General features: G+C 39.0%; 1 protein-coding gene across 1 annotated transcript in view; it reads left to right on the forward strand.

The window, feature by feature from the left end:
• The window catches only part of Antxr2 (ANTXR cell adhesion molecule 2), a 122,911-nt gene that overhangs the window by 30,874 nt on the left and 67,351 nt on the right, over positions 1 to 24,686 (forward strand). Inside the window, exons 8-11 of the mRNA XM_041671572.1 lie at positions 7,064 to 7,124; positions 8,547 to 8,645; positions 10,550 to 10,619; positions 21,807 to 21,885. Coding sequence (XP_041527506.1) covers positions 7,064 to 7,124; positions 8,547 to 8,645; positions 10,550 to 10,619; positions 21,807 to 21,885 — 309 coding nt within the window. The remainder of the gene's footprint in view (positions 1 to 7,063; positions 7,125 to 8,546; positions 8,646 to 10,549; positions 10,620 to 21,806; positions 21,886 to 24,686) is intronic.

Consider the following 24,686-nt stretch of genomic DNA (forward strand, 5'->3'; position numbering starts at 1 on the left):
AGTAATGTGGCAGGATACAAGATCAACTCCAAAAAATCAGTGGCCTTCCTATACACTAAGGATAAGGAAACAGAGAGGGAAATTAGAGAAGCATCACCTTTCACGATAGCCACAAATAGCATAAAATATCTTGGGGTAACTCTAACCAAGGATGTGAAAGATCTATTTGACAAGAACTTTAAGTCTTTGAAGAAAGAAATTGAAGAGGACACCAGAAAATGGAAAGATCTTCCTTGCTCCTGGATTGGGAGGATCAACATAGTAAAAATGGCAATTCTACCAAAAGCAATCTATAGATTCAATGCAATCCCCATCAAGATCCCATCAAAATTCTTCACAGATCTGGAGAAGACAATAATCAACTTTATATGGAAAAACAAAAAACCCAGGATAGCCAAAACAATCTTATACAACAAAGGAGCGTCTGGAGGCATTACCATCCCTGACTTCAAACTCTACTACAGAACTACAGTATTGAAAACAGCTTGGTATTGGCATAAAAACAGAGAAGTCGACCAATGGAATCGAATAGAAGACCCTGACATTAACCCACAAACCTATGAACACCCGATTTTTGATAAAGGAGCTAAAAGTGCTGGCAAAACTGGATGTCAACCTGTAGAAGAATGAAAATAGATCCATATCTATCACCATGCACAAAACTCAAGTCCAAATGGATTAAAGACCTCAATATCAGTCTGAACACACTAAACCTGATAGAAGAGAAAGTGGGAAGTACTGTACAACACATGGGCACAGGAGACCACTTCTTACATACAACCCCAGCAGCACAGACATTAAGGACCTCATTGAATAAATGGGACCTCCTGAGACTGAGAAGCTTCTGTAAAGCAAAGGACACTGTCGCTAAGACACAAAGGCAACCCACTAACTGGGAGAAGATCTTCACCAACCCCGCAACTGACAAAGGTCTGTTCTCCAAAATATATAAAGAACTCAAGAAACTAGACTGTAAAAGGCTAACCAACCCAATTATAAAATGGGGCATTGAGCTGAACAGAGAATTCTCAACAGAAGAACTTCAAATGGCCAAAAGACACTTAAGGTCATGCTCAACTTCCTTAGCGATCAGGGAAATGCAAATCAAGACAACTTTAAGATACCATTTTACACCTGTCAGAATGGCGAAAATCAAAAACACCAATGATAGCCTTTGTTGGAGAGGTTGTGGAGAAAGGGGTACACTCATCCATTGCTGGTGGGAATGCAAACTTGTGCAGCCACTTTGGAAAGCAGTGTGGCGGTTTCTCAGGAAATTTGGGATCAACTTACCCCTGGACCCCGCAATACCACTCTTGGGAATATACCCAAGAGAGGCCTTATCATACAACAAAAGTATATGCTCTACTATGTTCATAGCAGCATTGTTTGTCATAGCCAGAACCTGGAAACAACCTAGATGCCCTTCAATGGAAGAATGGATGAAGAAAGTATGGAATATATACATATTAGAGTATTATTCAGCAGTAAGAAACAAGGACTTCTTGAATTTTGCATACAAATGGATGGAAATAGAAAACACTATCCTGAGTGAGGTAAGCCAGACACAAAAAGAGGAACATGGGATGTACTCACTCATATTTGGTTTCTAGCCATAAACCAAGGACATTGAGCCTATAATTAGTGATCCTAGAGAAGCTAAATAAGGAGAACCCAAAGAAAAACATATAGGCACCCTCCTGAATATTAACCTTCAGCAAGCGATGAAAGGAGACAGAGACAGAGACCCACATTGGAGCACAGGACTGAATTCTCAAGGTCCAAATCAGGAGCAGAAGGAGAGAGAGCACGAGCAAGGAACTCAGGACCATGAGGGGTGCACCCACACACTGAGACAATGGGGATGTTCTACTGGGAACTCACCAAGACCAGCTGGCCTGGGTCTGGAAAAGCCTGGGATAAAACTGGACTCTCTGAACATAACGGACAATGAGGACTACTGAGAACTCAAGAACAATGGCACTGGGTTTCTGATCCTACTGCACGTACTGGCTTTGTGGGAGCCTAGGCAGTTTGGATGCTCAACTTACTAGACCTGGATGGAGGTGGGGGGTTCCTTGGACTTCCCACAGGACAGGGAACCCTGATTGCTTTTCGGGCTGAGGGGGGGGGACTTAATTAGGGGAGGGGGAGGGAAATGGGAGGCAGTGGCTGGGAAGAGACAGAAATCTTTAATAAATAAATAAATAAATAAAAAGGAAAAAAAAATAAACTGCTTTTAATGTACATTTCCCTAATGGCTAAGCATGCTGAGTCCTCTTCATATTTAATGGCCACTTCGAGTTTTACTTTTGAACTGTTTATTCTGTCCATGAGCTCGATTTCTTTATTCACTGAATGACTTGGTTTTATTGGTATTCAATTTTTAAATACTTTCAATAACCTGGATATTAATCCTGTGGGAACTATGTAGTTTATGAAGATTTTTCTCATTCTTGTGATGGTTTTTCTGGCTTTACAAGAGCTTTTTAATTTTTTAGAATCCCATAGACAAACTCTTAAGAGTTATTTTCTGGGCTGTTAGAAGCTTTTTTAATGTTTTAGAATCCCATTTACCAATTCGTAGAGTCATTTTCTGGGCTGTTAGATTATTTTTTCAGAAAGACCTTGTCTATGCTCCTTATTGGTGTGTCTAGCCGTTTCAAGGATTCAGGTATTAAATTAAAGTCTTTTTGTAGTAATAGGAGCGGTGGGGCTGCGTCCCCAAAACCCCGGCTGCCTGCTAGCTCGTGCCCCGAAATAATTACATGGACACTGTATTCTTTTAAACACTGTTTGGCCCATTAGCTCTAGCCCTTACTGGCTAATTCTGATATCCCGATCAACCCATTTCTAATAAACTGTGTAGCACCGGTCTTACCGGGAAAGATTCGGCATGTCTGACCTGGCAGCTTGCTTCATCGCATGCATCTCAGAGAGCAGAGCTATCGCGTCTGCCTGGGAGAGGGGAGCATGGCGTCTCTGAACTTACTTCCTCTTCCTCCCAGCATTCTGTTCTGTTTACTCCACCCACCTATGTTCTAACCTATCAGGGCAAGCAGTTTCTTTATTTAATTAACCAATGACCTTCCTCCATCATCTTTGGTTAACTTTGAATTGATGTTTGTACAGTGTAAGAGATAGTGACTGAGTCCCATTCCTATATAAGAACAGATAAAAAGATAGATCTTCAGTTTCTCCAGCACCGTTTGTTGAAGACTCTGCCATTTTCCCAAATATACTTTAATATCTTTATCAAAAAATAGGTGACTACATTTCTGCACGATTGCTGTATCCTTTATTCTGGTGTTTGCACATGTCTTTCTTTATGTTATTATATGCTGTTTTAGCTGCTATGGCTCTGCAGTATAGAGGAGTCTTGAGTGAGAATATGGTGATACCTTCAGTACTGTGTTGTCCAATAACCATTTGATAGTCAGGAATTTTGTGATTCCATGAGAATTTCAGAATTAATTTTCCTTGTCTTGTGAAGAATTTTGTTGGGATTTGATGGGGTTTATTTTTAATCTGCGGATTGCTTTTGGCTAGATAGCCATTTTTCCAATGTCTTCTTCCTACTCTTGAACACGGGAAGCCTGGAAAGTATCTTCGATTGACTTCTTCAGTTCTAACACAGAGGTCTTTCATCTCTTTGGAAAAGTGCCTGAAGCTGTGAATATGATCCTTTCCTTGCTTGGATCTTGGGAATGTTTCGATTTGCCTACAGAAAGGCTACTGAGTGGTCTGTGTTTACTTTATACCATGAGACGCTTCTGAAAGTGTTTATGAGATCTAAGGGTTTTCAGGTGAAGTCATCAGGCTATTTAACTATTGGAGTATGTCATCTGCAAATAGTGGCACCTTGACTTCTTCCTCTTCCCTCTGTATTCATTTTAGTTTCTTTCTCTTACATTTTTGCTCTAGTTAAGACTTCAGGAATTATATTGAATAAGAACAGCGAGAGTGGACCCTCTTTTCTCATTCCTGATATCAGGGGAAAGTTTTCAGTTTTTCTCCATTTAATATTTTGTTTGTAAAATTATTGTATATAATCTTTAATATATTCTTTTTATTTCTATTTTTAAGAGCTTTATCAGGAGGGATGTTGAACTTTGTCAAAGGTCTTTCTTCATCTATTGAGACGATGATGTTATTTTTGTCTTTTAAGTCTCTGTCTGTTGCCTTAGTATGTTGAACCAACCTTTCATTCCTCGCCTGGGGTAAGACCTACTTGGTCATAATAGATGTATGACTGTTTTTATAATTTTTTTAAAAAATAATTTACTTTCGTTTTATGCATATGAATGTGTGTGGCATGTATGTATGAGTAACATGGACATGCCTGGTGCCCTGCAGTGGCCAGAAGAGGGCATCTTACTTGCTGGAAGTGGTAGATGATTGTGAGCCATCTCATAGGTGCTGCGAATCTGGGCCTTCTGTTATGACTCATGGCCACTGAGCCATCTTCCCAGCCCCTATGTGTGATTCTTAGTATATTCACAAGAGTGTGATTTGTAAGAATTTTGTCTCTGTTCACCAGAGAAACTGGTCTATAGATCTTTCTCTGTTTCTCTTTCTCTGTCTCCCTCTCTGTGCATGGATGTGCATTTGTGTTTTATTGTTTTATGTCCTTATCCAGTTGATATCAGAGCAATACCGACTTTGAAGAATAAATTAACACTTTGCTTTCTCGATTTATCAAACAGTTTTGAAGAGTATCACATTGTCTTTAAATCAGTGGTGGACAAATTATGGTATGTTGAAGGAGTCATGATACCTTGCCTTTTTATATTTATTATTTCTGTGATGTGATTTATGTATATGTCTTTCCATTTTATTTGGAGATATTCCTATGAGTGCCATAATCTTAGGGTCCTGATGGGGGAGAGTCTTCTGTTTTGTGTTAATTTCATTGGTTAAATAAAGAGACTGCCTTGCCCCTTTAATAGGACATAAAATTAGGTAGGCGGAGTAAACAGAACAGAATGCTGGGAGAAAGAAGCTGAGTCAGGGAGTCTCCATGATTCTTAAAATTAGGTAGGCGGAGTAAACAGAACAGAATGCTGGGAGAAAGAAGCTGAGTCAGGGAGTCTCCATGATTCTCCTACCGGACACAGACGCAGGTTAAGATCTTCCCTGGTAAGACACCTTGTGGTGTAACAGGGATATTAGAAATGGGTTAGATCGATATGTAAGAGCTAGCCAATAAGAGGCTAGAACTAATGGGCCAGGCAGGGTTTAAAAGAATACAGTTTCCGTGTAATTATTTTGGGGCATAAGCTAGCAGGCGGCCAGGGTGCTGGGGACCCAGCCCCACCACCCCTATTACAACAGGGTCCCAAATTTTCATTTTTATACTTTCAAATTATATCATCCTGTATTTCTGAAATTCATTATTTATAGAAGGGCTAGTAGTTACTTTTTCTTGCAAACTGTCTTGACTTACCTGGGCCCTAATGTGATTGTTGGTCTGATGGCTAGAGAAACATTTCTGATGCTTCCTCTAGTTCATTTTTTTCAGCATAAGCAGTTAGAGGTTGCATTTTACGTATCAAACGCATGAAGGGGGGGGGGGGTTCTGCTATGTCATCTGTTGTAATTTTTCAGAAAATAACTTCTTATAGATGCAGTTCTACTCTCAACATCAGGTTCAAATTTGGGAGCAGGAAGCTGATGCTGAGTAAATTCAACTACATTATGTCACACGGTGATGCTGACTTAGGACTCACTATTTTTAAAAACTTGCTCCCAATAGCCTAAACTACATCAGCCATGCCCGTTTTCAGTAGTTGGAAAGTCTTTAAGTTAGACTTAACCCACAAAACTTTTCTACCACTTTCTTTAGAATCCTATTACTCAGATTCTGTGAAAACATTTAAACATGTTGTTGGCCTGAAATTCCACCATCCATGAGGTTCTATTAGCTTTTATCATTGGCTCCCCGTTTTGCTCTCCATGAGTTTCCTTTTCTTTCTTTCTTTTGTCAAATGTAAGATCTTACGAGATTTGCTTCCTAGTCACTGAAGACTGTGATTGGTATCTGAAAAGCAGTATTCATTTGGAGAAAACTTTCAAAAGTTCAAATGTTGCCTCCTGTTCAGAGGCACATTCTGCACAGAGAGGTCCATGATTTCAGACTCGGAGTGTCTGTATTTCCGCTGTAATTAAGAAGCAGAGGAAATGTTTGTGTTTTTGTTGCCTCAGGACTTCCATCCTGTCTAGTTGCAAGCAGGGGATGTGAAAACCACTGTCCTTCATCTGTCTTCCACTTCCATCCAGAGAGGGAGGAATGCTGCTAGCAGACCATCTGGACTTTGTCTGACTTTGATAACGCTGTGCATGGGAGTTCTAAAAATAGAGGCAGCACTGTGGCGACCAGCAAGCACAGCTTGCTTCATCTTGTTTTTCCCTGGTAGCCATGGACCTTGTGTGGTGGCTTCTGCGACTTGGAGCCCAGTAAGTGGAGCTGCTCGTCTCCCGTGCCTGGTGCACGCTTGAACACAGACTGAATTTTTGGGACTAATTAATGCTTGGCTTTCCCAAGGCGTCTGTGTTCTTCAAGTGTGACATTTGAGACACGTGAGGAGGATTTGCACCTTTGGGAATTAAGCCTGGGAAATGGACTAGGAACACATTGTCGAGTAAGGAAGCTGTTATATATTGGTAATCTTTAAACTTCAAAACAGAAAATGTAACAAATAACACTGTTAAGAAGGAAGTTTGATTTACTGTCTTGATTCTGCCAGACATGGAGAGGCTGGCGTTGGTTTTGATATCAGGAATTTTCATTCTCTGTTCATACCCAAGGACTTTGAGGCAGTGCACATTTTTTCTCTGCTGGTCTAGATTTATTCTGAACAAATATGGATTTTACAATGTACAATGCTAGATTATATCCCAAGATAACACTTGTCTTTCCAAAGACTTTCTTTGTGTAATGGGGAATTGAGTTTTCTCTGACATCTTTTGAACCAGGGAGATGGCTTCAAGGTGGTTAATAAACAGAATTCACATGTTACAGTTACTCTTGTAGCTTAGCCTTTTTTTTTAAATCTTTTTTCAGATACTAGCTCAATCATGTACTGAAATCCTGGAATTGAGTCCTTCAAGTGTCTGTGTTGGGGGTAAGTGTTTAGAATTTCTAAGTACTATGTAAGAAATTGTTTTTTCCCCTAGCTAAAATATATGATTTAAAACTCATGTTGGAAGGAGAATAGCAAAATTAACTTTTTTGGCATCTTTTTTTGTGTAAGAAATTTTAAATAATTCCTTGAAATATTTCTATTTTAAATTCAAATTTTTAAGATTCGAATGTTATTTTAAATAATGAGCATATTGTGCAGCAGGCTTTTATAATGTTCTGTATATTTAGTTCATATTCGAGACCGTTCCTATGGCAAATAAAATAAAATGTAGAATCTTTTGTCTGATTGGGTGGCCAGGTATGCGAAGGTACAGAGCTGCCTGCTCTGTTGACCTGGCCACGTCACCATATCTACCAGCTCCAGGCACATATGGAAGTGACTTAGGAGAAGAGTGCAGGAAGGAAGCAGGTGGCGTCATCAGCTGCTGCTCAAGGCTCAGGTCCCCACCTCCCAGACATCCTTGCCCAGGCAGTCTGCTTCACCCTGATCTTTTTTCTTCTTCCTGTTTGACCTGGAGTTCATTTTGGCAGAGCTTTACTTAGAAAAGGAGAAACGCTGAGTCTGGAGGACAGGGAGACTGTCTCCTGGACTTCCGCAGAGCATCACAGTTAGTGGACAGGTTTCTGCTCTCAGCATCCTCTAGCTTCCTAATAAATAAACTTTGCTGAATTTATTTATTTAATTTTTGTTGGAGCTCCCAAACTACCTTTGACTGGGAGCTGCCCAATTCCTAAACTGTAATTTGATCAGCTCAATTCTCTGAAATTTCTTATGGTTCAGTTTGTCCTTGGGACAAGAGGCCATCACCATTGTAATGGCTAACATATGCTCTTGTAGTCAAAGAGGAAGTACTCTCAGCCTATCAGAGAGTTTGTCTGTCAACTTTCCTCATGGTATATTCTTTCATTCTCTGACATTTAGTGTATATTCTTACAGTGTAGATAGGGAGACAGTAAATCAACTTCCTCTAGGCACTGTCACGGCTGTCCGTGACCCAGGAGACAGAACCTCTATTAGATTTTAAGTACATTTCCTTTGTGTACCACCTGAACTTTATGCCGAGAGTGGAAAGAGAAAGAGAGCATTCTTTTTTCAAAAAGTTGTGAGAACAGGATTCTGGGAATTAAGATAAGCCAGGTAGTTATTACTATATTTTAATTCTAATACTTGGGTTACTATTGGAAAACACTCAGATAAAGACCAGATAACCGTTCCATGTGACAGTGAATGTCATCTCTGCTGTACCCACCTAGACAACCTAGGAAGGCAATCTTGGCTGGAGTCGCATCTTCATGGTTGTCAGTTAGGAGAGAATGAAGAAATGTATTCTAAAGCTCTTGATGCTTTGGTTGTTTTCAGTAAAACACTGGTTACAGTGCTTACCTTTCTTTATATCTCTAGAGGAGTTTCAAGTTGTTCTGAGTGGGAGAGCAGTCACATCCAGCAGTCATGACGGCAATGTCCTCTGCACATTCACCGTGAACAGCACCTACTCGAAGAGTGAGTCTCCGGGAATCCCATGGCACATGAATGTTTTTACTGCACACAATCTTGAGGATTTTTGTGCTTTTAAAAGTATTTATTTTTATTTCATGTGTACGAGTGTTTGCCTGCACAAATGTTTGTGCCTACCGAGAGCCTGGTGCCTCCAGAGCCCAGAAGACATTGGATTCTTTGACATTGGAATTATAGATGGTTGTGAGCTACCTTGTGGATGCTGGGCTCCAAACCCAGGTCCTCTGGGAGAGTAGCAAGTGCTCTTAGTCATTGAGTCATTGAGCCATCTCTGCAGCCTGGAACATTTCTCTCTCTCTCTCTCTCTCTCTCTCTCTCTCTCTCTCTCTCTGTCTCTCTCTCTCTCTCTCTCTCTCCCTCTCTCCCTTCTTCCATTTTCCCTCTCTCCCTCTTTCTTTCTTGAATTAAACCTGCAATGCTACAATTTTTCATCAGAGAAGTAATGAAACCTCCTTAGTAATACACAGAGTAATAATTATTTAGTAGTGACAACATTTGTTCTTTACTTCATAAACTCTAGCCTATGCCCTAAGCAATGTCAACATTCAGGAGATGGTTGGTGGTGAGTAAAATGTCCTTCCTCCTGTGGTGAGACAGCTAATGACAGGCGCACCCAGGTTTTGGACTAAGGACATCAGTCCTGTGATCAAATGTCCCCTGTCTAGACTTACATTTTGCTACTCTTGTCTTAAAAAGGAATTGCATCATTGGACTACTTCACTACCTGTTGCCTTACAATTACTGTTTTTGCCATCTCTTCTCTACATTTTCGTGTCCAATAACTTTTCAGTTTCTTTAATTTCTTTCAGTATTGTTTGGCTTGGCTCTTATGCTCTTGGCCATTCAGGCCCTCAGTGTTCACCAGATCGAGTGGGATGATAGTCATCTCATCAGTAGGACTTGCTTTCCTGAGTGTGTTGGTCTGCTAGTAAAACATTTTTTTCCCCAATCAGTGTGTATTTTTGCCTTTAATTTATGAACTCTGGTCTAGCTGTTTTTTAACGAGATTCAGCTGTAGCTTTGCTGTTTCTCTGATGGTATTGAAATCAGCATCAGGTTTGGCAATAATCAGCCACTTGTGTGCTTGTTGAATTAAAGCAGGGAGAGTTTCAGCATGGTAAATATGGTCATTATTCTCCGTTCTCTGTATCAGGAACACCATTGGATTTGGGCTAAACTCATAATACATAACACAGCTGAGCAGGGACGACTAACTTTATTTCTATTCCACAGTTATTAGTATGTAAGTGCTAGATTTACATGACTTCTTTGGATTGCATATTTGGGCCGATTATAATATACACATTGACGAGAGTCACTTTATTGACAACACTCAATTTGGTGGAGGTGAAATTGTTTTTTTATCACTCACATTCTTAGCCAATCCATTTGCTTATGTAAATGTTTCCAGCCATTTCATTGCCAGATGAATTTTCACACTTATGCTAAAGCTCCACAGGGGTTAAGCACCCAGCTTGCTAGGATGTGCTTATGTGGTGTAGCGATAGCCATCTTGTCAACTTAGCCACAACTCTTCTGTTTTCCAGTCTTTCGAAGTTCTGTTTCTTAGAAACAATATCTACTTTATCTTTGAAAGTCTGATATATTTGGAACAGAGAAAAAGTTGTATATGTATACTATTAACTTAGCTAAAAAAAATCCAAACTTAATGATTTATCATATCTTTGCATCAAGATGTTCTAACTCTTCATTTCTCAGTTTTCTCGGTTTTACCTTTTTAGCTAGGCTTTAACAGATGTTGCTGACCTTTCTTGTATTCCCCACTGAAGTCTTGTTATGTAATGCTTGCCTTTTTTTTTTTATTTGAATGAGGCTGTGCTAGAGATATACAACTCTTTACTAACTAAATCGCATCTTATTTTTTTTAGGTGAAAAACCAGTACTTGTTCAGTACAATTCCATACTTTGTCCCGCACCTGTCCTGCACAAAGCTGGAGAGTAAGTATGCCATCAACAACTCAACAGGGATGTTCAGCTCCTGGGCTGTGTATGTGTGTATATGTGTATCTGTATGTGTGTGTGTGTCCTCACTCCTGATAACAACTCTTCTTCACTGATTAAAAACAAACAACAACCAAACCAAATCAAAACAAAACCCAAATGCAACAAATAACTATAAAATGACAATTCACATTGTTACTTTGTTTGTTTATTCTGTCTTTTGAGGACAAGGTGAAGGGTGACCTCAAATGTACTAAGTTTTGGCTCATTTTACTAAGAGGCTGCCTTTGAATTCCTGGTCCTCCTGCTTTTACCTTCTAATGCTGAAATTGCAAGTGTGCAGCCACCAAGTCTGATTGTTAAATTTATTACGAATAATTTTTAACTGTACTAAGTGGGTCTCTGCAGCCACCACAGCCAGCAGAATAAGGATCTAGGAAAGACAAGAATGCAGTTTGGTTCAGCACAACTAAGGAGCTTGTGATGGTTCAAACTTCAGGAGCCTGATTTTGAGTAGTCTATTTCAGACATATTTAAGCACAGCACAATTTGGTGAAAACTTTCCTGGTGAAAATTGATTCAGTCCCATGTGCACCATAAACTTTAAGATGTGATGCTATTAACACTTTTTGTAAAGTAGATGTGGCACATTCCATAAAGATATGTTCTGTAGGTTGACAAGCTCATAGTAAAAATCTTGGGGAGACTCTGGAGTGGTCTTAGCAACACAGATAATGCAATAGGATACCATGCTCCTAACCAGTTCAGCTCCCAACCTTCTGGCAGGATAACAGGTTATGTATTTCTTCCTTTGAAGGAACAGTCCTGTGTGTTTAGCATTCCTATTGGCCCTAGTGCTTACTCGTGAGCACAAAGACCTTAGTACCTCCCACACTGCACAGATTGAATGTTAAACTATAAATTAATGCTAAAACCGTAACCTCAATAGGTTGAAGATATTAATGTGTACTATATCTTGGTCATGAATATTGATGAAATATAATGTAAAATTGTACAGATGAGTTTGAGAATCATTGTGAAAACTTCCAGATAATCAGTCACACCCATTATTTTGAACTTCAGAGTACTGAATGTACACACACGTGCACACACACACACACAGAGTTCCAAAATAAGATTTTTTAAATATTTGCTATGAAATTTAATAATTATTAAAGATAAAAGCAAGTGGAATGTGGTTCATGGTACATATGATTAAGTACACATTTTCATTAATTTGTACCTTAATTTATTTCCCATTTAAGTTAATTCTATACTCATTATTTGTGGGTGTGATGTGTCTGTGTGTGTGACTGTAAACTCTGAAGATAACTGGTTAAAATCAGAAACTTTTAGTTCAGAAGAAGAACTTTTATTTGAATCGTCAATGCACAGCAATTTTTATAGTAACAGTATTTCTATCTGATTTTTTCTCATGCCCCTTAATATGCAGCAAATAACTATATAAGGTTGAGATGTTCTCTGTTTGATAGCGATGACTGCAATAGTTTAGAATGATGATATGACGGATGGAATTACTTAATGTTCATCTTTTCACAGATCATAAAATTATTAAACACCAAAAGCTAAAATCTCAATTCAAAATTAGTGTTCACACTTTGAAGATTATGTTTCCTTCCATGGAATCAAAGAGAACAGTTTTCATATTTTGCAGTCAGCTTGAGTACTTGGCTTTTGTGAAAATGTCAGCACTCACTGTATTTGGAAGTTATTGAACAACACTCTGGTCATACGAATCAGATCAAGTGGTACAAGTTTTATATTTTTTTTAAAAAAATGGAATAGGCTATACCATATAACTTCAGAAGTAAGACTATTATACAATGTTTGTGTGTGTTCTGTGTGATAGTCTAGTGTCAATGATGACCTGCCTATGACTGAATCGGACATTCTGGTAATTTTAGTTTTTCGTGTATAGACAGTGTATAGCACTCAGTGATTTTGTTGTATTAGCCATGAAAAACCACTGGAGTTTAGATCTGTTTACTAGATCTTGGAATGTCCCAGTCTCAAGTTATACTTTAGTCTTTTCATTGGCTATAACATCTTTGTTTTTTCTTGTCATTCAGGTAAAAAACTTTTTGAATCATCATTGATTTGTTCCTAGTTTATGCTCCACTCTTCAGTGAACTCACCTGGCACTTACTCCCGAAACGAAGCTTCTCAGCTCACAACCTCCACTACTGTCATTACTGTCATCCTAGGCAAAGTCATGTCCTCTCATGCTGCCATCATTCATCTCTCTGTTTGCCTCTCTCTTTCTACCCTTGACTTCAGGGATCCTATTGAAATAGATAGGCTGTGTCATCCCTTCAGGAAGGATTACTGGGATTATCTTCCTCACACACACAAGCAGAGTTGGCAGTGTTCTCCTAAGGAACCAGACCCTCCCTTCCTCAGACCTCATCTCTTCGTTGCTTCTTTGCTCTGCTATGGCCACACTATCCTTTCTCATATCTCTTAATCCATCAGCTTACACTTCCATCAGTGCTGTTGCACTTGCTGGTCCCTCTTCTTAGAATGGTGTTTTCTTATCTCCTTAAGTCTTGTTCAAATGCCACCTTCTCGATAATGTAAAAACCCTTCCTAGGTACTCTTTCTCATTAAGTGACCTCCTTATTCCCTTTACATGTTATGATTTTTCTCCCAAGCCCTTATAATTATTGCATCTCCTTTCTGTTAAGACAACTGCTACTGAGTCTTGTTTCTTGTAGACTCCCTTGCGTTTACCCAGTGCTCACCATTCAGTAAATTATTAGGAATCGAATGTTGACAGAGGTTTCTGTCCTACCCAGTTCTTACATTCGTTCAGTCCTAAAGAATCACACAGAGGTATACACTAATCATAAACTGGTTGGCCTATTAGCTCAGGCTTCTTATTAATTCTTATGACTTATATTAGCCCATAATACTTGTCTGTGTTAGCCACGTGGCTTGGTGCCTTTTTTGGCCTGGCAGTCACATTTTTCTTGCTCTATGTCTGACTTCCTCTGTGGCTGGGTGACGACTGCAGACTGAAACTTCCCTCTTTCCAGAATTCTCGTTGCTCCACTTCTACTTCCTGCCTGGTCACCCCACCTCTACTTCCTGCCTGGTCACCCCACCTCTACTTCCTGCCTGGCCACTGGCCAAACAGTGTTTATTTAAAATACTAGTGACGGTACAGACCATTTTCCCACAGCAATTTAATTATTAATAATTAGTAAATTTTAGTGTTAATTCACCAAGCATTTGATGGTTGAAAGGCGATTACATTTTTCTCAGATAGTTTTGTTTACCAATAAAAATAAAGAATAAAAAGAGGTCATTTGATTTCTTATGGAGGGACAGGGATAAAAAAAAAATGGTCAGAATTTTATTTTAGCATTAAGTACCGTTGACAAAGACAGAAATTTATGAAACTTTTAAATAAGTGAATGATTAAAGAGGACACTTCAATTATTCTCTCAAATAATTATAAAATGAAATGGCATGCAATTTATATTTATAGTTACATTTAAAATATGCCAGGCATTTGTTAAACTTTAAAAAGATACTTTGACTTTTGCTTATCACTGTATGTGTGGGTGTGCCGTGCAGGCCAGTCCTGTGCACCTGCCATGGTATACGGGGAAGTCACAGAACAGCTTTTAGCTTTCCTTCCCTCATGTGGCTCTCAGGGATCAAACTTGCAGCAGGCTCCTAGGCCTAAGTTTTTTTTTCCTCTCTCCTTGAATAGTGTACTGTAGCCACTACTGACATCCTTTCATGCTTTGCAGATAGGATAAATACTTCAGATGCACGATTTTAAAAATTACATACATAATGATAAATATTGGTTGTGAAAAGCCATCATTTATTTAGTTTTTGCTATTAGTATTTTACTCATAGGTACAGAATGTTCGGGGATGGAGATCCATCTGAAAGAATTGCTTTTGAACCATTTTATTTTACTTTGGCATCAGATTCTAGTTAATCGTGGAGGCACTTTTCGGGAACATTGTGATTATTTCCTGTTCTGGGAGGCATCACCATTTGCTCTGCTTAGTAAGCTTCACATAATTTAAACTGTTTCCTTTGCCTTGACTTCTCTTCAGATACTCTCTGTAGGTGACTAATTCTTCTGAGATTGAATCAAAACCAGCAAAACTGAAACAGTGTAGCCTTGTAAGGAGACTGATATTTAATACGTTTGCCTAATTGCCTCTTGGCTAAGGATTCAACCCCATTAAACAGCTAGTTAGTCTGTGTTTCAGATAAACACATCTGGCCTGTGAGTGAAGGAAGGCTTCACTGTGAAGGTGGCAGATGTGGCCATGGGTCCCCCTGTTCTCTCACTTAAATAATTAACAATGCTCTGGAGAAGGAGCCCTAGACAGACAGATGCACGGTCTCAGAGCTGGCCCAGAGACACATGCCTCCGCTCATTAGTCGGCCCCATTAGTTCTTCTCTTGTCTTCCTGTTGTAATTTTTGAAGGTGGTTGTGGATTTTGATTTAAATGAGGGCTAAGGTGGATGTTTACTGGGAGGCGGGACTAAGCACTTGCATTAGAATAGCTGAGAGGTCTTATATTCAAGTACTGATGTTTTGAAGTAACAAATGTTACAAAGACTTGAATGTGGCAAAGGGATTTGTAGGGCTGAGGTGTGTGGGGGAGTTGAGATGGGCACCATCAGGATGGATTATATGTAAGGATGAAGCTGTAAACTAGCAAACTTAATTAATAAACAAGTTTCAAAACAAAGACATTAAAAAACTATCTGTGCAGGTCCTGTCTAGGAGGAACTAAGCAGGCCTAGAGTGGAGCTTTGAACAGCTTGCTTTGAAAGAGATCAAAGTCTACTAAATTTACTTGATACAGATTTTTGGTTAAGATGAACAAATTCGTAGGCTATGAGAAAGAAAGTAAGAGTGGAAGTAACTGGGCTTTTCCTACTCTTCTCATTGGACACCGTTTCCTTTCACAACTTTGTCTACTTATGAAAATCGTCTTAGCAAAAATTTTGGTAGATTATTTAGTTTTTGTGTATCAGTTGCTCATTTGCGGCAGGCTGCCTCCTTTGAGTTTAGACTGGCCTCCTGCGAGTTCTTTCATTGCTCTCCCTTCCAGGGTAGCAGTCTCTAGGTATGCCAGGGAGTCCTGACACACATTTGCAATACAGAGCTGGTTCTCTGACCCTTGCTCTGTGAGACAATGACAATAGCACAGCTGATCACGAGTGTTTGAGATCTCAAACCTGTAATTTGACGAAAAGAGCAGAGACACCTCGGGTAAACATACATAAACACATTGTGAAGAAAGAAAAACAGAACGGAGCAGAGCAGAGCCTCAATCTCCAGCTTGCTCGATAGGGACGACGTAAGGAGGCATATGGTATAATTAAATGTGCTTTCAGAAACATCGGCCAGAATCTTCTGGCAAATAGGAGATAAATATCTAAACCAGATGAAAGTGATAGCATTAGTTCTTTTAAAGGCAGTGTGGGAAACCACCAAGAGAGTAGGTGGAATTAGAGGTAGTGGATATGGGTCTTTTCAAGAACCTGCTATGAGAAATCTGGAATGTTCGGTGAGGGTGACTTGGAATAAGGGCTAGACTTGGTAACTGATTAAAAATATTTTTTCTGAACATTGTTATTTTTCAATAGTGAGTCTAATTTACTTTGGCATCCAATTGACTAATTCCATTTACTTTTTTCTTCATTGGCTCTGAATTTTGCTTTTTGCCAAGCTTTTCTTTCTTTTGCAGAAACATACCCACATATGTGTGTGTATATCCATATCTGTGCAGTCCCTAGATCCTTTGTGTTGGCAGCAGGTGATACAAACATTATTGATTCAATCTGTTCTTTCTTGTAAGGAATGAGACTTGATAATTTAATTTGCAATCCTGGATACCAGGCCATCAGTTATGCCTTTATTTGGATTATAACCACAAGGATCTTAATGAAATCAGTGAAAGTTGAGGACCTGCTTTGTTACTCTAACCCTCTCCCAGTATAAAACATGCAGCTTTTTTTTAAATACTGTTTTTTCTGATTATACCAAGCAGCATGTCATAGTCTCTTAATCAGCACTGCGTCTCTTTCCCAAGCATCTGAAACAGTTATAGACACTGTCATTTAAGAGGAACAATGTTTATTTTGAACATGTGTATGGCTGGCCAACAATGTGGGACTGTTAAATCAAATGCTTCCAAGACTGGGAAGAGGCGTGACTCCTGTAAGATAGACATGTGGCTTCATCCTATGTGATGAACATGTGGCTTCACCAAGCATCAGAAGAGCTGTCGCAGGAAGGATCTGACTCACTCTTTCTTGTTTCAAACTAAGAAGAAAGAAAGAACAGCATCCAAAGAGAACCACGTTTTAGTATGTTGTAAGGCAGATCTTTGCACAATCTAGAATGACTAAGCGAATGTGCTCACAGCTGGAAGATGGTGAACGTGATATCTCTGAAGTCTGCACGTGTAGCTTCTATGAAAAGACTTAAAGGGGGTTATTATTTCCATTTTTTTTGTATTTTACCAAAATTCACCAACTTATTAAGAGGGAGTTGTTGCTAGTGCAATACTGGAGGCATTGACAGAGCCGTTCGATAGGATTTCTATAGAGCTCTGACTATGCCCTGACTTCTCCTGGAAGCTGTCAATCTTGCTGGTTGTAGTGTTTGTTTTGGTGATATACACATGTCATGATATCATAGAAAGAAATTCTTTAACTAAAAATTCCTTTAATATCTTTAAATAACACATTTAGATAGAACAGTCATTCACCTCTGTACCCACAAATAAAAGTGGCTTCTTTGATCTACTCACAGATCTGAAACCTCTCTTTCAAATTAAAACCTTTATCATTCATAAAGCTTAACCTCAAGAAACACTCTGCAGAGCATTAGATAGTAGTGCTTGCTTTCAGATATCCGAAGTTAACACCATTCTAATAACTTTTTAAGTGGTTGCCAGTTTATTTTTCAGTGTGTGCAAATTGGAAATAAATTATTTAGTGCTTCTAGCAATTGCCTTTAACAGTTTCATTTATGTTTTAAAAATTCTCTTTAGTGGATCATAGAAATCTTTTACAGAATATATATTTATATATAACGTTGTCAGCAAGTCCACACATTTCAAGTAGGTTTCTGTGGATTGACATGAAGTGAGGCACTTCTCAGATCAGAGTGGCTTTCACGTGTAGCGCTGAGTCCCCTTCTCCTCCTGTTTTGGAACACTCATGTATCTGCAGGTGTGTTAAGGCACTGTGACTATGAGGACAAATTGATTTTATTTAGTCCATAGTATGCCAGAAGACGATTTAGTAATTTCTCTTGCAGAAGAATTTAATGTGCTTGAATTTAGCTTTATCAGCCATTAATTGAGTGCTAGGGGTCATGAAAATATGCTTTAAAAAAATCGTTGTCTTGTGATACATTGTAAAAGTTACTTTTGTCTTTTTACATTTGAAAAACTGTTTCAAGGGTGGTGCCAACAGCTCTTTAGGAAGTCTAGAAGAAGTACTAAGCTCTAGTTCCTTTATGGCCAAGAGTCGGGTACATCGTGTTTACAGCCTTGTGTTCCTGCATCGCCTGCATTACGTGTACCCCTAGACTGTCTCCACATTCTCTGGACTTCATGTTTTGCAGCTCTCTTCAGATGTTACCCCAGGGTCCTTCTGTTCCTTGAGGTTCTTAGCTGTCTTTTCTTATCAGGGCTGTATTTCTGACCTATAAAATCATTTTCTCAAAGGCTTCCTTTCTCTCCAACCAGACCAGCTCCAAATCTCCAGGCAAGATCCCACCTTCCCCTGTAGTTCTAATTCCCATAATCCACTTACAATGTCCACCTGACTTTCCTATAGGTACGTTAAACTTGGAAGCTACAAAGAGCTCAAGTTTGGTCCTTTTCCTGTGTTCCCTACAACAAGACTTTGCAGCCAACTTATAACAGAGGAACATCAAAATCACCTTCTTTCTTCCTTGCTTCCTACATCCTGTGAATATCTATGACCTTTTAACTATGGTTTAAGAGCTCTCATCTTCTCATTTTTTTAAGTCCATCTTGCTACCATTTTAGTTCTGTTTCCCTTTGGATTTCATCTGAAACAGATTCGGACTGTTGTAATTGGTCTTTGTACTCTAGAAATACATTCTTCAGATGCATGCCCTATTCTTAGTAATATCAACAAGAATGGCATTTGTAAAACACAATTATCACCATGTTTTTAAGAACATCACCATTACCTTTTCAGACTATTTCCAGATTCCTGGAGCTAGAATTCTGGAAACCTCGCAGCCATCCCTGGTACTATCATTTTCATTCCACAGCTGCCTGCCCGCTCTCTAGTACTGTCTTTCTGGCAAATACAGTTGTTTTCTGGATGGTCCGCTGCCTCTCTCGTCTTTCAGCCTGTCAGGTTCTTCATCTACAAAGATTCAATTTTTTTTATCTCACTTTCAAACTCCTGATCATTCTTCAGGATGTGTCTTATATGTGACTCCCTTTAGGAAACCTTTGTCATTTTGTTCTCTCCAAGAATGAATTATCTGTTCTTCTCCATGGTCCTTTGGAACATCTGTGCTCATAACTATTTCATATAATACCAGTCACACTCCATTGTGAATTCTTGTGTATCTTCCATTTGGTGACACTGGGACTGGTTTTGTTATTACAGTCATATTAAACAAGTCCTAGTTTGGCTGTGCTTCTTCTATAGCAATTATTAGTGATATCTTAGTCAATTTAAAGGTTTTGGTTGTTTTAACTAGTAAAAGAATGAGTGATTGATATTAGCAAACATGCATCAAACAATTTAAAGTATGATTTTAATATAACCATGTATGTGTGTGGATATACAAATACAGCTCAGCATAGCAAAATGTTGGGCTTGATAAGATGTATTATAACAGGAAATAGGACTGAAAACTTTCTTTACACAAATCTACATGAAGTAGGAAATTTTAAACAGTTTATCTGCCTATATTTTTGTGTCAGTAGAATAATAATTCTTTAGGCAAATATCTTGCATGCATGCCTAATTCTGGCTATATATTCTTTATTGTCTATACTAGTATTTTTTTGGGAATGGTTGTTATAAGATTGTAAAAACCATGATATTCTGAAAGTCCTTTAATAAATTCCTGAGACTCATACGTTAAGAGGAACATTTATGTGTTTCCGAAGTTCGCTCCCTGGAACAACTCTGGCCTAGGTATAACTTCCACAGTTTTGCAGGCTGGGAATGGAATATTAGTACGAGATTGACATATGTCCAAGATTGACTTTAGATTGCGCAACACATGTCATAAATATGAGTGCTTTTGAGAGTTGTGTTCACATTTCAGCAAATAAAGATGAACTGTCCCATTGCCTTCTATTTCTGTCTGTAATTAAGCAAACACAGTATTTATTTAATATGCTTCAGCCCATCATTAGATCTCATAACTGAGAATCTGTACTCCATTATTAGAATCAGTCTAACCAGAAGTAGGAGTTACATAGGGATAGGAGTAAGCAATGCATTGGAATTAAGAGAAAGAACATAAAATATGACTGAAAGCATTTACTATATACACTGCAGTCTTGGGACAAACAAAGCTCCAAGTATTGACTTTAGAATGGACGGTGGCCTTTAGCTACCTTTGTGCTTGGGGCAGTCATTGGGTTCATCACAATGCCATACTATACCAGGAATTTAAGGACCTCTCTAAAGGAACAATGGAATTCAAAAGCATAAGCAACTGTATTTTTCATGTTTGCAACACTTTTGAAATTCTTTTCTAAAAACTATAAATATTCAAAAATATATATTCAAGAATAAATACCTTGTTTTAGAAAAATGCGCTGTAGTTAACCACAAAAATATTACTATCAAACAATCTGGAAAAGTCATTCTTGTCTAATGTGTATGAGATAAATTTAAATATAAGTCTCAAAAATGCATGTGGAGGACTAAGAGGGTATGCTAGCGAGGTGAAGGTTCCTGAATCACAAAGTCAGACTGGTCTGACCTTCTGGTGGGGAGGGTACCTTTTGAAACTTCGGTTTCTTGGCTTGCAGAATGGAAATAGTGCCAGTGGCCTACTGTGAGAATTAAATGGATGAATTAATGTTTCGGCCTAATAGGAAGAACTAAATTTACTAGTGCTGTTATCAACTGTACTGTCTGGACCTTGCTACCAATATGTGCACTTTATTGTTTCTGTGAAGACCATATATGAAAAGAAGCTTCTGGTAGGTTTTCATATCTGTGTAGACTTGCTTCTATTGAACTCACCACTGGTCATGTTATACTAGAGTGTTGCTTGTGGATACACAGTCATTTTGTGTAACTAAGTTCTCAGCGTGTGTTTCTTCTGCAGGAAGGTGTGTTCATTTTCAATTTTTATGCTGTGGTTCTTATTTCACTTCAGTAAGAACTAAAATTGTAAATGTTTCTGCTGGCCTCTAAAGTGCTGAATCACAAACAACTCCAGCCAGTTGCTACTGTCTTCTTAAAGTGGAAGGGATGAGATTACCCTGACAAGAATATATTAGTATAAATAAAAACTATCTTCTCCCCAAATAGAACTATGTCTGCCCTGTCATATGACTGCACACATTCATGTACGAGAACTAGGAATTAGGAAAGCTTGTTTTGGATTCTGTTATGCTTAGTCATGAAGACAAAACGAAACACCAAGTTCTGCAGAATAAGGGATTTGGTTTAACTTAAAACAAACTAGGCCATTTGGCATTCTATTTTGAAATAGTGCAAAAATTCAGTTAAATTCAAAAGTTCCCTTCTTTTCTGGTTTTAACTAAACTTTTTTCTTCTTTTAAAGAGTTTTTTTTTTTATCTTGAAGTTGGCATGTTATAAGGAATAGTGTTAATAAGAGTATTGAATAAGATCTTAGCTTGACTTTTTAGCAGAATTGTCTTTCTCTGTGGTCCTAGCCCTGTGTGGATCTGAGCCAAGTTACCATGTTGAGGGAAGGCACCATGACTTCAGTGGTGTGATGGAAAGGGTTCATAATCAGGTAGAATCCAAGATTCAGTACTTTTTACTAAAGCAATTAGCATTTTGTTTCCTGACCCACAGCTGTAAAACTGTGAAAACGTACTGATTGCTTTAAAGAGCTGTGGAAAAGATTAAGTAGTCAACATCGCCTAGTTGACTTTTAATGATTGTTTCTTCACTCTTTTTGTAGAACTCTTGAAGTTTCCATCAGCTTTAATGATGGGAAGTCTGCCATCTCAAGATCCTTAACAGTCACAGCTACAGAATGTGTGAGTACAAAGCTAATTGCCTTTAGAAGACGTTTACCACGAGATAATAACCAAGGGAGTTCTTCTACTGTTTAGGGAAAGCACAAACCATGAGTAACCACGCGACAAGGACACATTTGCATAGAATTTAAGTTTTTCTTTTTTGATCTTTTTAAAAGGCTTTCTAAGGTGCTATACATTAGATTTCCATATTTCTCAAATCCCTCAAAGCCATACTTTAGATCAACATTAGGTCAGAGAATAGAAATGACGCATTCTTTTTAGGAGATTAAATATGGAAATTATTTTTTATTATGAAGATTAGAATTTAGTATCTAAGTGGCTGACCAGGTTTTGAAATTATTAGTGCGTCTTAATAGGTGACACCATCATTTTGTCCACAGAGATGCCGTGTGTGCTTTGTGATATAAGGAAGAAATCTGCCTCTGAGGGTTTGGTAACAGTTGACTTTGAAACTGTATTCCAGTTGAGGCTGATTTGCATCATCTAATTTATAGTACTTTAGAGACAGGATTTTCTTTTGCTGTAGTTAATTTTGTATATTGACAGAAAGTTTTGATATTAGACGGTTGAACATGGAAACAGGATGCTCTAAAATAGGTTTCCTACATGGCTATTATTTTATATGAACACACACACACACAGTCAAATAAAGAAAAACCAAGAAACCCTCTTTTTTTTCTTCTCTAAAAGACCAAAATAGCAAGCTTAATATTGTCTCATATCATGGTTTTTAATGTAGTTTTATCTATTAATTCAGGAGACACAAAATGCTGCCTCTGCATAAATATCTGTTTTTCACTATATGACATTGTTGTAGGGAAAAATAAGCATCCACATGCGCTTTTCAGCCCTTTGAACTCTCTGGATAATTTTCGTTAACATTTCTTTCTGTTTTGTAAATAGGGGTTTTGTTTTTTGGTTTTTTTTGCAACTAATATGCTTTGCGGATGTTGTAATTTTTGGTTTTCTGGTCTCACGGGATGTTGCTGATGGAGGTTACAGATATTTGTGTTGTGTAGTTAGTTTGCTTAGGGTTTAGCTCCCTGAAATGTCACTTTCTACATCTTCTTCCCCTTCTTTTCTAATTAATTAATTAATTAATGTTTTATAAAACCATTTCTTCTCATTTTATATATCAATTCCAGTTCCCACTCTCTCCCCTCCTTCCACTCCCTCTATCTCCCTTTCACTCCTCAGAGAGGGCAAGGCTTCCCCTGGGAAGTCATCAAAGTCTAGCACATTGCCCTAAGGCAGTATCAAAGCCCTCCTCCAGTATATCCAGGCTGAGCAAGGTATCTATCAAAAAAAGAATGGGCTCCAAAAAGCCAGTACAAGCAGTAGGAATAAATCCTGGTCCCACTCTTAGTGGCCTCACAGTTTGCCCCAGTCTTACAACTGTCACCCACATTCAGAGGGACTAGTTTGGTCCCATGCTGGCTCTTCTGCTGTCAGGCAAGAGTGGGTGGGCTCCCATTACCTCAGGTGAGCTGTGTCAGTGGGTATCCCTATCATGGTCTTGAGCCCCATGCCTGTATTAGCTCTCTTCCCTCTCTTCAATTGGACTTTTCAAGCTCAGTCCAGTGCTCCACTGTGGATCTCTGCATCTGCTTCCATGGATGAAGGTTCTATGATGACATTTAAGATGTCATCAATCTGACTACAGGGCAAGGCCAGTTCAGGCACCCTCTCCACAACTGCTTAGGGCCTTAGCTGGGGTCTTTTTTGTAGATTCCTGGGGATTTCTCTAGTGCCAGGTTTCTTCATAGCCCCATAATGGCTCCATCCATCAGATAGCATTTTTTTTTCTCTCCCTTTCTGTCCTTCCCCCATCTTGACTATCCTGCTTGCTCAAGCTCTCCTTTCCCCCAAGGCGAGGGACTGCTTCTTCCTCTTCTTTTCCCCTCCCTGCCACTTAAGAAATCTTTCTTCCTGGTAGGCAGGAAGACAGGTCTTTGTTTCTGTCTTATTGCTAAGAACTAGCTCCAGTGTAGGGGCTCTTAGGCCAGATGCCTCACCTGGCACTTAGAGGTCTGTAAGGCCATTTCAGACCAGCCTGGTGAGTTCTCAGGAGAGTTATGTTACTGGAGGTTGTTGAAGAAGAAAATGTTCAAAAAAAAAAAGAATATCGGTCATCAGTTGGGAGTGGAAATATTAGACCTTAAATAGAGGTCGAGATGATTCTCACTGAGGTGACATCTGAGTCAAAGCCTGGGAGATGAGGGAGTGACTTCTGAAGACCATGTGTGATAAGAAAGTTCTGTGCAGATGGGCAGCACGGGGCAGAGCCTGAGGTGGGACAGTTCCTAAAGAGAGTGGAGACAGGCCGGGAAAATAGGGGTCTTGGTGCAGAAGAATCAGTGGTGGGAGGTGCCGGATGATTGAAGCTGTGTGAGCTACTGTAAGGACTTGAGATTTCCTTCCTCGTTCCTTACCTTTGTCAGTATCTGTTCAAGCTTCCTCTCTGTCACCCATGGGCTACACGAGGACGTGGCTCATGTGTGGCCTTGGCACCCATATAGTCCAGTATTCAGTAGTGGGTAGCTCATCAAGTACAAACAGTTTAGATGAATGGAAGAATATTTTTAGATTTCTGTCAAATATATTGAATTTAAAAGAAATGGCATTCGTGTTGAATATCTATGAGGAGTTTTCATCTGGAGGTCTGCTTAAGGAGAGCATGTCTGAGTAAAAGTGAGAAACTTTTGGTTTTATGATCATGACTCAGATCTAGGAGTGACTAGACCTGGCTTCATCCTCTTGCTCATCTGGCTTCTAGGTCTGCACCATGCTGTCTGTTC

Source organism: Microtus oregoni, unplaced genomic scaffold (assembly GCF_018167655.1).
Source record: "Microtus oregoni isolate MIOR12 unplaced genomic scaffold, Mior012 000021F_ref0000039, whole genome shotgun sequence".
NCBI classification, from domain to species: Eukaryota; Metazoa; Chordata; class Mammalia; order Rodentia; family Cricetidae; genus Microtus; species Microtus oregoni.